Source organism: Clinocottus analis, unplaced genomic scaffold, assembly GCF_023055335.1.
Source record: "Clinocottus analis isolate CAN_PGR_092001 unplaced genomic scaffold, fCliAna1.0.p SCAF_9, whole genome shotgun sequence".
NCBI classification, from domain to species: Eukaryota; Metazoa; Chordata; class Actinopteri; order Perciformes; family Cottidae; genus Clinocottus; species Clinocottus analis.
The window spans coordinates 12,683,658-12,698,913 of record NW_027176251.1 but is presented as its reverse complement, the minus strand read 5'-3'; the positions used below and the strand labels follow the sequence as shown (position 1 = coordinate 12,698,913).

General features: G+C 40.0%; 1 protein-coding gene across 2 annotated transcripts; it reads right to left on the bottom strand.

Annotated features, from left to right (window-relative positions):
• Positions 1-689: 689 nt before the first annotated feature.
• On the bottom strand, positions 690-14,963 carry LOC137781217 (retinoic acid receptor beta-like). Of its 2 annotated transcripts, none has more exons than XM_068569828.1 (8): positions 14,505-14,963; positions 10,500-10,654; positions 10,005-10,146; positions 7,107-7,273; positions 3,834-4,010; positions 2,669-2,873; positions 2,418-2,576; positions 690-1,724 (listed from the first exon to the last, which is right to left on the bottom strand). In XM_068569828.1, the coding sequence occupies exons 1-8, from the start codon at positions 14,668-14,670 to the stop codon at positions 1,534-1,536; spliced, it is 1,362 nt and encodes a 453-aa protein (XP_068425929.1). In that variant the 5' UTR covers positions 14,671-14,963; the 3' UTR covers positions 690-1,533. The 2 variants fall into 2 exon arrangements, with proteins under 2 accessions (XP_068425929.1, XP_068425930.1); XM_068569829.1 differs by having other exon boundaries at positions 7,107-7,270.
• Positions 14,964-15,256: the final 293 nt, after the last annotated feature.

Sequence of the window (15,256 nt, the reverse complement as noted above, 5' to 3'; positions counted from 1 at the left end):
ACTATATTTGATACTGCAAAAAATAAATAAAAAATAAGGCAGATCTCCAGAAAAAAAATGTACAACTGCTCCAAGAGAACAACACGCTTTGAAAGGCGTAATTGTGTGTGTTGGAGTTGTTGCTGAAGAGCAGATCCACACAACTGAAAATATACAGCTGGAGCCAGCAGCCGGTTAGCTTAGCTTAGCATAAAGATTTGAAACGAGGTGGAAACTGTCTCCCAGCCTCTCTGAATCTCACTAATTAACGCGCTACGTCTTGTTTGTTTCTTGTTCCATTGGATCCAAACAAAACAAAGTGTAGACAACAATTTGTGCGTGGACAAAGGACTACGAGCGTTCTGACGGCACGTCTGAAATCACTCCCGGTGTACGATAAAGAGCTCCACATTTACTATTTTTATTTTTGTTTGAAATGAGTGCATCTTATAGTGCTCTCAGAAAAACATGCCGTGGTGGAATAAAAAAAAAAAGGTAGTGCCTGTATTATATACACTACTGTCTGCAAACAATCCCACAATGCATTGTGTCACATTTTAGGGCTGAACCTTTATAAAAAATATCTAATTCTTATTATTTTTTACTGATGTTGCAGTAGCGATATGATTTGCAATATTGGAAGGAACGATCATTTTTACATCATCGTTCTTAGTGAAAAAAACATATTAAAAATTATTATGGAGGGATTTGTTCAGGGATTTATACTAAACTAATATGTTTTCTTAAGTCTGTAGAATATGACGGCTAGACAAGGACAACTCGATAATATTTGAACTAAAATGGTATTTTGACACATTTCATTTAATTGAAATAAAAAAATATTGCGCCTCCAGCAGTTGGCCATACAGTGAGTTTAAATAATAGGTAAATTAATTTTCCAGCCATATCACAGTGACAAACTACTTTACGTTTTACACGTAGATCCAGTTTGTTCAGTTCACTTCAAAGATTCTTCACTGTATTTTGTTCACTTTTTTGTTTGAGGCTTCAGTTTTCTGTTTGTACTTTTCTATTTTCCCGTATAAACTCAGTCACATACGTTTGAGAGCATCTACATTTCCCTTTTGTGCACACGAATCACACCCTCTGCAATTTTGTTCCAACAGTTGGTCCAGAGTTTTCTTTTTACTCAATAATTTGCACGTACAACCAGCAGACGTAAGTCCATTATGTTTAATAACTCGGCTACTCTAAAGCTAACTACGATGTTATTAAATGAGGTAAAAGTAATCCATGCGAGTATAAATACAATAGAAACCTTTGTGATTCCCAGTGGTTATGAAGTGTTTGCCAGGAGGGGTTGAACAAGGAAACTGTGATACATTGTAAAACTGTACTGCATCGTTCTCTCAATCCTTCCTTTGAGGCAGAAATGAGCTCTACTTCAACTTAATCTCTTCTTCGAGCGATCTGTGAAACTGAGGGAAGACACAAGTGACCCTCTGGACTGTATCTTTAGTTTATACTGGAAGCGTTTTCTCTACTTGGAAAGACGGGAGACAACGTTCTTTGAGCGACCTCCGAAGCGAGAAGTCAGAGGAGTTCATGTGCTGCGGGGTGATGATGTGTGTGTGTCTGTGTGTGTGTGTGCTGGCTGGTGTTCGCCTCCACGCTGCTCTCCTCAGAATGTTTCTCCAGGTTCTGCAGATCCTCCAGCATCTCCTCGATCAGAGGGGGCATGGAGCCCGGGATCTCCATCTTCAGCGTCACCACCCTCTCCGCTCCTGGGGAACAACAAAAACACACATTACTGATAGTTCTTGAATATCTTTGTTGGTGAGATGCCTGAAACAAGGTCTGTGGTTGACACCCGGTTGAGAGATTTTTCAATATGAAATACACAAGCGAATACCCCTTCACACCGAAATATACAATATCAATATTTCATGTTACTATTGTTCGATTAACATTATTATCCCGATAATCATCAGAATATACTTCAAACTCTTAAAATGGCAAATAAAAATAGTGGAACCACTTTACCCTACGTTTTGTTAAGAACGTCATTTTTAGTGAGAAAACAAAGGAATAGGGTCGTCTTAAATCATAAGGTCATCAGGATGAATCAATTATAAAAGATTGTGTGAGTCTGTTCTCTACATGATAATTCAGTCAGCTTTTCCAAGTCACTCATGTGAGGACATTCACAATATTCCCATTAATGGAAATTCACCACGATTTTCTGCAATAATCAAAAATCCAAAGAAAAAATGATATTGGCCTTTTGCTGAGGGAACTTGTGTGATGAGTGACTGACAACACTACGCCTTCACTGCACTACTAGATTAGGTATAGAGCAGGAAACTCTGCCAAGCACAGATTTCATTCTTCAATTTATAGAAAGTACCCTAATAATTATCATCTGTGATGAACTAGTGACTTTATAAAGAATGATCCACTAGAATCCCCTTTCTGACCTTTGGCGCTGATGCTGCGCAGGTCAGTGATTTTCATGAGGGCTTTGGGGAACATGAGCGGCATGCTGGGCCGCCGTTTGCGGGAGTAAATCTTCAGGGCCTCCAGCAGTGGCTCCTGCAGCACCTCCACCTTAGACGGCTCCTCCAGGTCCTGTCGGTCTGTTCAAACGGACGCCAGAGGATATTTAGCTTATATGTTCAGGGGAAAGCTTTCAAAATAAGGGTTGTATTTTATTTCTGCACTTCAGTACCTCCGGAGACGAGACAGATGGCGCTGAGGAGGCCGCTCTCTGTGTCGTCCATCTGCAGTGGCAGCAGCTGGCACGCAAATGTGAAGACCTGATCCGTCAGCGGTCCGAAACCGGCGTTGTGGATCTGAGTGCGGGTCAGGGTCAGCCCATCAGAGAAGGTCATGGTGTCCTTGTCAGGAGTGTAGCGAGTGCAAATCCTCAGGATCTGGACGGAAGAAGAACAGAGCGAGGGAAAGGAGGAATAAAAGAAAGACAAATTTGATGAATGTGTTATTGTCAGAATAGGTATCAGGTGCTCATGAGGCAGGACGGCTCTGATAAATATCTAAAACACACCCTCCCCCATTTCTACACCGTCATCTGTCAAATGAAGAGGAAAATGGCAAAAACATGATCTTCGAAGAACACCCTGTGTTGGTTCTCATTTAACTGGACAACATATTTGTACCCGTTTGTACTTCTGCATCTAATTATCTTGGACATTTTATTTTTGCCCTAATTCAGATTTAAATCAGCAAAAGAACAGGAGGTGATTTTTAGCCGACGATGCGTCCTCATGAGAAACACACTGTTTCTCACGTTTCTTTTTTTAACCTCCGCTGCAGAGAGATCCAGGTTTTTTATTTTTTAAGTTATTCTTCTTTAATAAGTACATTGTGTGATATATTAGGAGCAGAATATTAAATTGCTGATCTTTGCTAGTCATCTAAACCTAAAACTTCCCCCATTTGGTTTCACATCCCGCTCGCGGTTTAGATGGCAGTGTCTGTACCAGTAGAAACTGAAGTAAATCCTTTAACCATGAGCACGCATACAGTGGGAAACATTTCTGTGAGTTGTGCAAAAAAGATGTAATTGTAAGTCTGACGAATTATTAGTTAGTCACTGTTGCAGACTTGGAGATTTTCTCGCTACTGTTCGCTACTTTCAGAGGGGAAAGAGTTGGCAAACTGGGTTGTCTGTTTCATCTGGATAAATTTAAAAATCTCGCGTGCTCTTGCTGGTTTCTTTAAGTGTAATTCAAGTCATTTAGTTTTTGAAAATCAAGTGTGGTTGCAGGTAAAACAAAACTATGCACAGTTCACTTCAGGTCATCGTCACAAAGTTTCTATTAAAACTGCAAATCTTGAAGTAGGAAGTTCTTTTAGGAAACACACAGACGTACCAGGATGTCCAGGCAGGCGGTTTTAAGCAAAGTGATCTGGTCAGCGATGGTCAGGCCGGTGAAACCGGGCACTCGCTTGGCGAACTCCACCACCTTGATGATGCACTTGGTGGCGAGCTCGCTGAACTTGTCCCAGAGCCCGAGGTCCAGCTGGATCCTGTGGTCTGAGCTGGAGTTCTGGATGCAGGAGAGAAAAGACTTAGAAGTTGTCTGAGATGTTCAGCGTTTGTGTCTCAGCTGAGATGTGGCATTCAGAATGGCACTTTTAAAAAAATGAATGTTTTACGTGATTAGAGATAGAAGTCCAACTTCACCAACGACACATGCTGTTTTCCTTGTGTGATTAAGGCGTGTACACATTTCAAATGCATCTGCACTAAACTAAATTACCACAAAATAATATGTTTACTTTTGATACAAGTCGTATTCTCTCTTTTTTTGTTGGGTCATTTGGAGGCCAAAACAAAGACATATGGTTTCCTCATGAAGCTGATATGGTGAATGAGCATTACCATACGCTGTGTTTTTAGAGACCTGCTGATCTGGCTTTGCTGTAGATGATAAATGTTTGTACGTCTGCTGTTTGGTGCAGGACATTTAGAATGAGTAAAGACGGTAAATCGTAAAGAAGAGGAACTGTAGAGTCGCGTCACTGCGGGTCACCACCGTAGACATGTACACTGTATAAGACGTGGACAAAGTCGTTGTGGTGTCACCCATTGGTTTGTGAATTACTGTTTTGAAGCCTCCAATTCGGCATTATGTCCGTTGCCATCTTGTTTTTTTAATGAAACTCTAAATGAACCATAATTTACTAAATGAACATCATGTTGTATTGAAGACTTGAAACTAGAGATTGGGACATAAACTTATGTTTACAATGTTCACTGAGGGAATAAGTCAAGACAGAAGTATCTCATCTCACATCCTCAAGTCCATCGCTCCTGACCTTCTTCCCTTTCTCACCCATCTCATCAACACCTCCCTCTCAACCGGCTGTTTCCCAACTCTCTGAAGACAATGAGGAGACAATAGAGAGAATGCAGGTTCAACTTAAATAAACATTATAGTTGTGTCCATTCCGTTATAAACACAGATTTTTAGACAAAATCAATGCCCACAACAAAAAAAGACAAACTGTTGGCAATTAACTGTCAATCAGTAATCATTTAATTAACATCTTTTCAAGCTCAGTGGATAAAAATTCACAAATGTTTCTAAAGTGACTTCTAAAGTCATTGCACTTCAGGATTTTTAACCCTAAAAATAGAACACAACAGAAACAACTATGGCATCCACTTAAATCCACTACTTAAAATATATTGTTTATTTTGGCGCATTACAATTTTTAGAGTCTTCAAGACTAATAAACCTCCAACCATGAACTTCTTGCATTCAGGAATCACTGACTTCTTCTGATGCAACATGCGTAGCAGTTAAGAATTTGTGGGAAGGGCACACCCAGACACATTACCTTGTACTCGCATAAACGGGGGAGTTTTGGGCTTTTGTCACGAAGGCACAAGTTATTCCTGTTTGTGATACACGTGTGTCACAGTTTAAATGAACATCGTGTTCTGTTTGTGTGTCCTGTTTGTTGTGATTGAGAAGACCTGGCCTTGTTCTTTTTTTTTTAATCCGCATGAGTATACAGTTTCACTCGTAACTTCTAACCTTGAATCAGGTGCAGCTGCTATTTGTGTATATTTTATTTCCCTCAATCATTTTTTTGCCTGTAAACAGGAATGCTTTTACCCTTAGAGACCCACACAGACCTGCGTTTATTTAGAGAACTGATAATTATGTTTAAAAAAAAACTTTTTAAAATACCATAATAGGGGACCAAGACCTTAGACTCCATCGACAAATCATTGCTGTAATTTTATATAAAAACACTTTTCACATTTGAAGATTTCTTTTCGTTGTACTTCTGTTGTGGAAACTGCTCGTAAACCCCCGTAATGTGAATATGCCTGGTGAAGCCATAACATCCCATGAATGCCCTCAGTCTCTAGTTTGAGGTTGTTAATCTGATCCCGATGTGAGGTCCCGGACAGAGGATGTTGTATGTGTGTAGATTGTTAAACCCACTGAGGAAAATTTAAAATTTAAAACACTGACGTCAAGATTTAAGAAATATAGTCTCACTATATGAAATGGCTACAAACACATTAACACAATTGAGGCCATTGGCTACCACAGTGTGCAGAAACCGGTTATCATTATTACAACATTGCAAATACTTTGTGGACAAGTCACAATGTGGTCACATTTCCTGTTGGTGGCGCCAAAGAAGCACGTTGTTGAGTGTAAACCATTCACCCACACGTTCACACACACAGTCACACACTGGTGGCAGATGCTGCTAAACAAAAGGCCACCTTGTGCTGCAATAATCACTGCCAAGGACACGCACGTGCAGTTCAGTTCACGTGAGGTTCAGTATGTTGCCCAACTACATCGGGAGATGGAGACTAATGCTTCCACTGCTGGTTATAATAATAATAATAATAATAATAATAATAATAATAATAATAATAAATACCACAACTTACAATAATATTTATAGTATAAAGAATGAATTAGATCTAAGATAAGCTCCAAACAGAGATTATCAAAACGAGGTTGAAAATGAGTAAATCCATAATAAAAATTAATATGATCTGTTCTTTTATGTTCAAGTTTAAACCAAAATTAAGTTTAATCAATATACTGTATAGTTTAATCAGTATGGAGATGTTGTTTTTTTTACCCAAATGTAAATAAATAGATGTATTTGTGTGGAGAAGTTCTTTGCCGAACTTTAAAAGAGGGCTGCTGTTTATTCCTTCAGACACGTCACATGGTCTGCAAGCTAGCGAGCAAAAACGTTCGGCAAAGAAGTTCCAGGTTCTTACAACAAGGCGACAACGTGGCATCAACTGAACAACTATTGTTACCGTGACACTATCAAATGATCAAAAGTCACTATTTTATTGGCTGGTTTGTTTCCATCTGTGGGATTTATTTGCTTGAATTGTTCACATTTGACCTGAAAAGACCTTTACACATCAAGGTTTAAAAAAATAAAAAGGGATATGTGGCAAGTTTTGGGACAATTTAGACACTTCCACGTATATTTCCTACAGAAACATGTTAGAATTCATGCTATCCTTCAACTATTAACCATAAAATACATCTAAATGAAATGAACTCCTGGACTGAGATGACAGCTCTGACCTCTCTGCAGAATATTTTCTCTCTGCAGAGGAATATTGTCCCGTCTTGACTCACTGTGGTGTATTTCCCCAGCTGGCAAAGAGAGGGGAAGGTCTCCCTGTGGGCTTTGCAGATCTTCTCCACTATCAAGCCGAGCTCCGCCGTCAGCTCGTAAGTCTCCATGATGGTCATCTTTATCGCCTCCTTCTTCCCCTTCCGGCTGTTTCTGTCGTTTCTCACTGCTGAAGAAAAGGATGGCGAACGTTAGAAGATGATTGTCTAATAAACAACTAAACTGGATTTAGACTCGATTTAAAACTCTGAACCTCTTGGCATTTTCATGTTAATTCTTTCTTGGGTTTGAATTGCATTTGTTTTCACATTGACGTTGTTAAAGGCTTCACGAGCCTTGCATGACACTTTAATCACTTTGATTGTGAACTCAATGATGGTATGTGTTTTTTTACATAAGTATGTGTTTTTAAAAAGTAAGTATAAAAATACATCATACATAATATATATAGACTAAATCCAAGTATATAAAAATATGTATTTATTTATTTAATATAGGTATTTTTATGTATACACATTTATACATAAAAATACGTTTTGTTTTTACATTTTATAGGTGAAGGTCATACGGGGCTTTGACACTTTGGGCCTTTGATCCTGTGCCCGATAGTTGACCCGTTCGCTTATCCATCAATGTCTTAGACCGGTTTTCACAGTTTTGCCTCCATCCAAATACAATGGAGGTGAGCGGTATTACAATGGCGCTTTTTTGAAAGCCGAAAAAATGGCTGAACGTGAACAGCTTTCAGTTGAACTCTTTCTCTGGTAGAAAACCCGGTCTCCAATGTTGTCAGTACGCTGTGAGGATTACCTGCTGCTCCAGGGAGCTTGAGAAGCAACCTAACCAGGTTAGTCTTTCATAATCACCTCCCTAACGGTGTCAACACGTTTCAGTGCGATCCAATGACTCGGCTCAGGCAGCCACACACATGGTCAGAATTATGCAACAGCCCCGTCTCTGTCGTTCTCACCACCGCCCACTTCTTCTCCTCCTTCTCCTCCTCCTCATCATCTCTGGATGCCCTACATTCAGCCGTCATTGTGTAAACACTCCAAGTAAGATCGTATTACACACTGACTGACTGAGGAGGCCAGCGAGCGGTTACATCGCATTCACCTGTCTGCGCCATGTGACGTATTTATGTAACGTGCGGGCCGATAACAATGAGAGCACGTGGGTGGGTGGATCCTTCACTGCTGCCCCATCACCGCTCATAACACACATTCTGTTATCTGGGTCGAGTTCATAGAGGACTTCTCAATAACTCATTGGAAAATGTACATCTTAAAAAGGGTATTTCCATAGTCTCTTACTACTAGTTTTGTCTGAACATTTTCTGAGATTCTTCTTACGGATGTTACGGCGCCAGAAGTTGAGTAGTCGATACCACGGCAAACAATAGAAGTCAAACCGTAAAGCCAGTGTGATGGAACATAGACTCTTTTTTAACGTTACTATACTGGTTTTTGCTGGAAAGTTAAATGGGTCATAATTCCCTGTCAACTATATATTTAATACTTCTGTTAAAACATATTTATTTAAACAACTGTGTGTAGTGAGCTTTCTCGTTAAAACTGTGTTTCACAGGATTACATTTGAACACATCATGAAAACATTTCAATTAGCCTCAGTCCGAGAATATTGTTCACTGGATAGAGCCTGAACACGATGATGGGAAACATCGGAGGACTGATTGGACCTTAGATCGGACACCATGTGTTGTAGAAAATTCTTATTTTATGTGTAGTTGTAAAACTCGACGCTCAATTGGTGATTATTAGTCTTTTGTTTAAGAATCTGAAAACATATATAATGTGGTTGAAAATAATAAAGCTTATTTATACAACACATATAACACAGGCATACACAAAGAGAACTAAGCATGCAGCTACACGCACATTTCTACATAAACGTGGTCCATAAACTACAAGTAGCCTACAGTTTGAATCTAACAGGAAGGGACTAGTTCTGGGACGTCTATTATTTAAAGTCAGCTAAAAACTGTCCGACTTGACCACAGTTTTTTGTCAACGCCCCCTGATGCTGCCGCCTGCTCTCGTCTACATTCCTGACGAGGCGACGCTCTTTCAAACGAGCCTAATGACTCGAGCTGCTTTTCTTGGCAAGACCCGCCCTGCTTAGAATAAATGCGACATTACCTCTAATGATCAGCAGAGGGCAAGTCAGATTGTCTAGAAGTCTATGAGAAAATGACTCTACCTCTCTCTTGATTTATTCTCTTAGTAAACATCGTAAACATGGGTTTATGGACTCAATCTCTAGTTTCTAGTCTTCTTCAATACAGTGTGATGTTTATTTAGTAAATTATGGTCCATTTAAAATGAAATGGACAGGTTATGCTTTAAAGCGACAGTTGACGTTAACCAACGGCTGATGTCACAACGACTATGTGCACTTTTTTGGCAATGGCTGAGCTGACGGATAGCAGCTAAAAACAAATAGTTGTTGTACTCCTGCTTTCAAATTTAGCACCATTAAAAAAGGTAAAAAAAAACAAACATCTGAAACAGACATTAGCTGATATTTATCACTTTGGCTGGATCGACATTCACGCAAGTTAAAATACACGTGTAAAATGCAACATGAAGGCAGCTGAATTGATTAAAATCTGATCAGCAGTATGTTGTTTGAAGGATAAGTTGTAGTGTAGTGGCTTCTAAAGTCTAAATATACTGCACCAGGCTTTCATGAAACCCTTATGTAACAAGTTACTTCTTCTGCAAAAACACAAACGATAAACTTAAGTTGATAATTAGTCGAGGCCGACCCTTCAGTCACCTCCTGTATCTCCCTCTATCTGAACGGTAACCTCTACAGTCCTTTGTCCCCTATCTGTCCATTGTCCCCTCCTGCTGAGTCGGCGGGGATCAGACACTTACACTCCTTGGACATTCCCGCGGCGAAGCACCTCTGGAGCCGACAGTACTGACAGCGGTTCCTTGTGATCTTGTTGATGATGCAGTTTCGGTCCCGGTGGCAGGTGTACACCATGTTCTTCTGCACGCTGCGGCGGAAGAAACCCTGCAGAGGAAACTGCTGTTATGTGTGCTCTACTTTTGAATCAGGCAACAGGCTTTTAAATAGCTTAATTTTTAGGCAAAACTTGGTTTAATTGTACAACTTGAAATGTGTTGATAAAGAATCTGTAGGCTGGAAACATCTACAAACAACTCAGATACACATCTGGAAGAACACAAATCTGATTGTTTACAAGACTGTGTTTACGTTGTCTCGATGGAAGTCACTGCTGCTGAAATATTGACTGAACAACAAAGTTCAGGCGCTGGAGTGATTTTTGGAGCATTAGAATACAGTTTACTGAAGGATAACAGATACTTTTCTTCTTCTTCTTTACCACAGGCCTGACACGTTACCTTGCAGCCTTCGCAGGCACTGACGCCGTAGTGGTAGCCCGAGGACTTGTCTTGACACACGAAACAGGGCTTGTAAGTGCGGGGAGGCGGCGGTGGAGAGGCGGGGCTGGCGAACAGGTCGTCTGAGCCGGAGCTGGAGCTCTGGCTTTCAACGGCTGCAAGCACACAAGCAATATGACACCGTAAGACACTCATAAACAACAGAATGTAACGTACTGTCACCTTTAAGTCTGAACCTTTTGTATCAAAGAAATCAGATCGAACGCCTGATTTCACGACAGCGGCGCGATAGTATGATAGTAAATAGAATATCTTTGGGTTTTAGACTGTTGGTAAAAGAAAGAAAGCAATTTCAATATGTTTTCTTGGGCTGTGGGAGATTTTAAGAGACATTTGTCTTTTTATATAAAAAAAAGTATATCTTTTATACTATTTTATAGACAATTAATCATTATAGGGCATTCACCTTTTATTCAGAATTTGAGTGGACAAATTTACAAAATCATATTAAAAATTGTCTATTCAGAACGTGCAACGTTAATGGGACAATATGCAAATGTGATGCAATTATATCCTGGTAATCATCAAAATATGCAAAAAAAACTCTTAAAACAGCTATTAAACATACTTGAATCACTATGTTTGTTAAGAAATAAATATCCTTTTTGCATCACAAATCACAAATGAATAATTAAGATGAGCAAATATGAATCCAAAGCATGGCAAAAGAATCAATAAATGATCACTTTTGTACTATGGGTTACACGCACTAGGAGCTGCAAGCGGTCTGTCTTACTTTTTAAAAGCAAGCTTTGTTTAATCAAATATTTATCGGACGACAATGCGAACATATTCATCCTCACAGAGCCAGAGACTATGCTGAATGCTGAGGCTGTTCAATTTCATAAAAATATTATAATATTTCAGAGAAACGTAAAGTAAGATAATTACTTTACTGTCCTTTTGACCAAAGGTTACATGAGAGGGTAAAAAACGCAGAGTAAGACATTTTTAGCTAATCAAAATGCTAAAATGAACTAAAAACACAAAGTCCAAAGTTGTAATAAGAAAACATGGACAACTCCCAGACCGGACAACGCCATGGTAGAAACCTGTCAATCACGAGGTAGCCCCGCCCTAAAGCATACTCTGCTTTCTAGCCGATTTTCCTGTAAAAGGACCATAATTTGCTATTGAAGATCATGCTGTATTTAAGAAGACTTGAAACAATAGACCGAGACCATGAACTCATGTTTACAATGTTGACTGAGGAAGTAAATCAAAAAAAAAGTGAAACATTTTCTCATAGACTTCTATACAACCAGAGTTGCCCCCTGGTGGATATTAGAGAGAATACGAGTTTAAGGCACCTCAGCTTCAAGGATTGCATGGTCTTTGTCAGGCTCTGAGACGGCAACACTTATTCACATACATTAAAAATGTGGAGTTACATATATGCACTTGACCTTCATGAACTAAGAAACCCAAAATACAGAGTGAAATCCAAACTGTTTAATGCCATGAATAACCGAGTAGGTCCTAACCACTCTGTCACAAACCGGCTCTTTGGAAATGTATTCAACGTAGAATTTACTCCCTCATAACAAACACACACACACACAGACACACACACACACACACACATTAGCACCTATTGTGGCAAATCGTTTATCTAAATGATTTCCAGTTGAATGTGTCATTTCACAACAGTCCACCCTCCCACTTCAACACCACCTTTGAGAGGAGAATCACTCCGGCCTGTGGGGCTCGCTCGGCCTCCCCGCCGGCTCTCTGAGCACCTCCACCGCTGACAGAAAACGAAGAGAGTCGTTTTGAAAAGGGAGAAAAATTGCTCATCTACATCCCCTCACACCCGTGGCCCCTGATTGAACCTGGAATCAGCGGGTCAATCGAGGACACCCATCAGCCCCGGCGCTCTCCCGGACACAAAACAATGCCGGAGCATGCCACAAGCCCAGCTGACTGATGAGAGGGAGGGGGAGAAGCAGAAAGTGTGTGTGGACGGGCGGCAGGAGTCATTTGGTTGGGGGAAGGGACAAAGTGTCCCCGGTTACTATTTAGGTGGTGTCATTTTATGTACAACGCATTGTGAGAGTCAATCATTTACATTTGAAATATATTTTGGAGCCTGAAAGATAAAAGTAAAATAAGGCAAAGGAGTTGGGATTGTTATTTGTGGTAATGTGAGATCAAGAAAGAAGCTCTTTTTGTGATTTAACTCAAATTTGCCTGTTGCCAAATACAACACCTATAAATCAAAATTCAATGAAAGCTTTTTCTATTGCAGCACTGGCAACGAATTCACTCGTTTTCTCGGTTGATTTACTGTTATATTATTCTATAAAATGTCAGAAAGTTGTGAACCATGTTCATAATGAGTTCAAAAATGATCATGAAGAAACCGTAACAATCGATAAACATTTCATTTACTGACATATTGGACAAAGAAAATCTGGAACCAGCTTGAACGATGACTTAAAATATTAGTTTCAATCAATTAATTATTATTAAATCAACAGATCGTTGCAGCTTTAGGTCATTTATTTTTATATCCGTTGTCTCCCTCAAGCATTTTGCATTTTCGATTGATGAAACTGTAAAAAAAATATTAAGAAAAAAGCAGGAAAAAAAGTTTGTTTTCTCTTTTTTGTTTTTTCGAGACATGAAAGCAGCAACAGGCAGCTAATAAATAAATAACAATAATGAATTAATGAAAACAATAATAAATAACAATAATGAATTAATGAGTACACACTTGAATTTCCCTTTGGGGATCAATAAAGTATTTATCTATCTATCTATTAGTGTGGAACACTTTTTTCATTCAATAAAGCAAACAATCCAATGAGGTCACATATATATTATCAGCCACAGGGGCCATTTTTCTTCTTCTAGGTATGTTAGTTGTACTTCTGAATGCAGAACGTTCACTTTTTCACATGTGTTGTACTTGTACTTGTAGTATCTGAGTACTTCTTCCACCACTGACAACAGTCTGGCTCTCCTCTGTCCTTGTGAGCCGGTGACCGTCCGGTGAACCAGCAGTGACCCCAAACTGACCGTCCCCGTCCCAAAACACAGACCACCACCCTGCCACAAACCGCTCTGTGCACAGTCCCCTGTAATGCCGCTTCTGTTAAAAACAAAGCTCCTGAACTCACCATGAAAAGCTTCGCACCATACTGATCATGAGATGTACTTTTTCCCCTACTTGCTTGACTTTTTTATAAGTAGTTTAAAAAACAATCATTACGTGCTGTTGAGAGCCATGAGAGCATTTTGAGGTTTTAAGACTGTACAGTAGTTGTCAACAGTTATAACGTATCCTATGAAGACATATTGTCTACTATTAAAACTGTGATTTGTCATATTCATCATGTGTTAAATAAGTTATAACTTACATACGTTATAGTTGCTGACAAATGAATTATTAAACACCTAAATCTATTTACATGAAACCATGAATTAAACATGTATATTCTGCTTATACATGTTAAGTAGGCAGGTTAAAGTAAATAGTTACAGTAAAAAGAAAAGTCCTTCAGACATGATTTGAAGAAAAAAACTAAAATCCCAGTAAAAATGAAGCAACATGCTGTATTACACAAACTTGAATTGGTTTCAAGTCAGTTTCTGTTTTCATTCTAATATCATTTTGTTCATTTAATTGTGTTCAATGCTGACAATTGTTTTTTATTCCCTCATTTCTATTCAATTTGTCTCAATTCAATTGCATTTCCTACCTTGTGCTGCAACGGCTGCACAACAATTCCCCCCGAGGATGAAGAAAGTTACAACACCTTCAATAACCAACTCCAGGTATGTCACTGGTGTCAAGCATGAACTGAAACGCCATTTAAGGGACATTTCAGATTTCTTTGGCCACATAAAAACTAAGATAAACTTAATTCAATTTGTTGTTTCAAAATAAGCTGACGTCCCCCAACCCTCATTCAAGTAGTATAAAATTCAGTTTCCACCTACACTGCGAGCACCGGCGCGGCTGCCAGTCCGCCTCGACCAGCTCGGGGAAGAAGGCCGCCAGGTCCTGCTCCGGCTCCTGCGGCATGCACGCGGGGATGGACGTGGACGCGTACAAGTCCATGACTTCTCCGGGACCGAAAGCTTGAAATTCCAGATAGTCAAACATGTTTTCTAGGTTTCGGCCTCAGCGACTGACCGTGCGCGCGAGACGTTTGCCTTCACACAGAAGAAGGGCGGGTTTTCTTCTTTCTCCTTTTTGCCGTTTTGAATTGAACGCAAACGGCGTTTTAAGAGTAAAACATGCCCGTGTTGCATTCAAAAGGGGGCGTGTGCGCGCTCGGGAGGAGAGCGGACCGATGCGTGTCCCCGCGGACGGTCAGAAAGCGTCTGCACGCGACGGCGGGAGAGACGTCCAGAGTCTCTGAGGCTGTTTAGCATAACAAAGTTAGTCCCGCGACTTTCTTCCTCTTATCTCTGCTTTATTGACGAATGTTTCAACTCGGCCCTGCTTCATACTAGTTATGTCAGAGCGAGCGATGGTGTTACCTAATGTATGCGAGTGAACTCCCGGTGAACCTCCTCCGCTGCTGACCTTCACATGACCCAGCCGGGGTCTGACGTCACCGGCAGCGGTTGGAAACAAAGTACAAAGTCATTTTACTCGGATTAAAAGTATCCATATTGGAAAAATAGCCTAACCACGTTTGAAGATTAACTTTGAAAACTGTTCAATCTGAAACAGCAGAAACTGA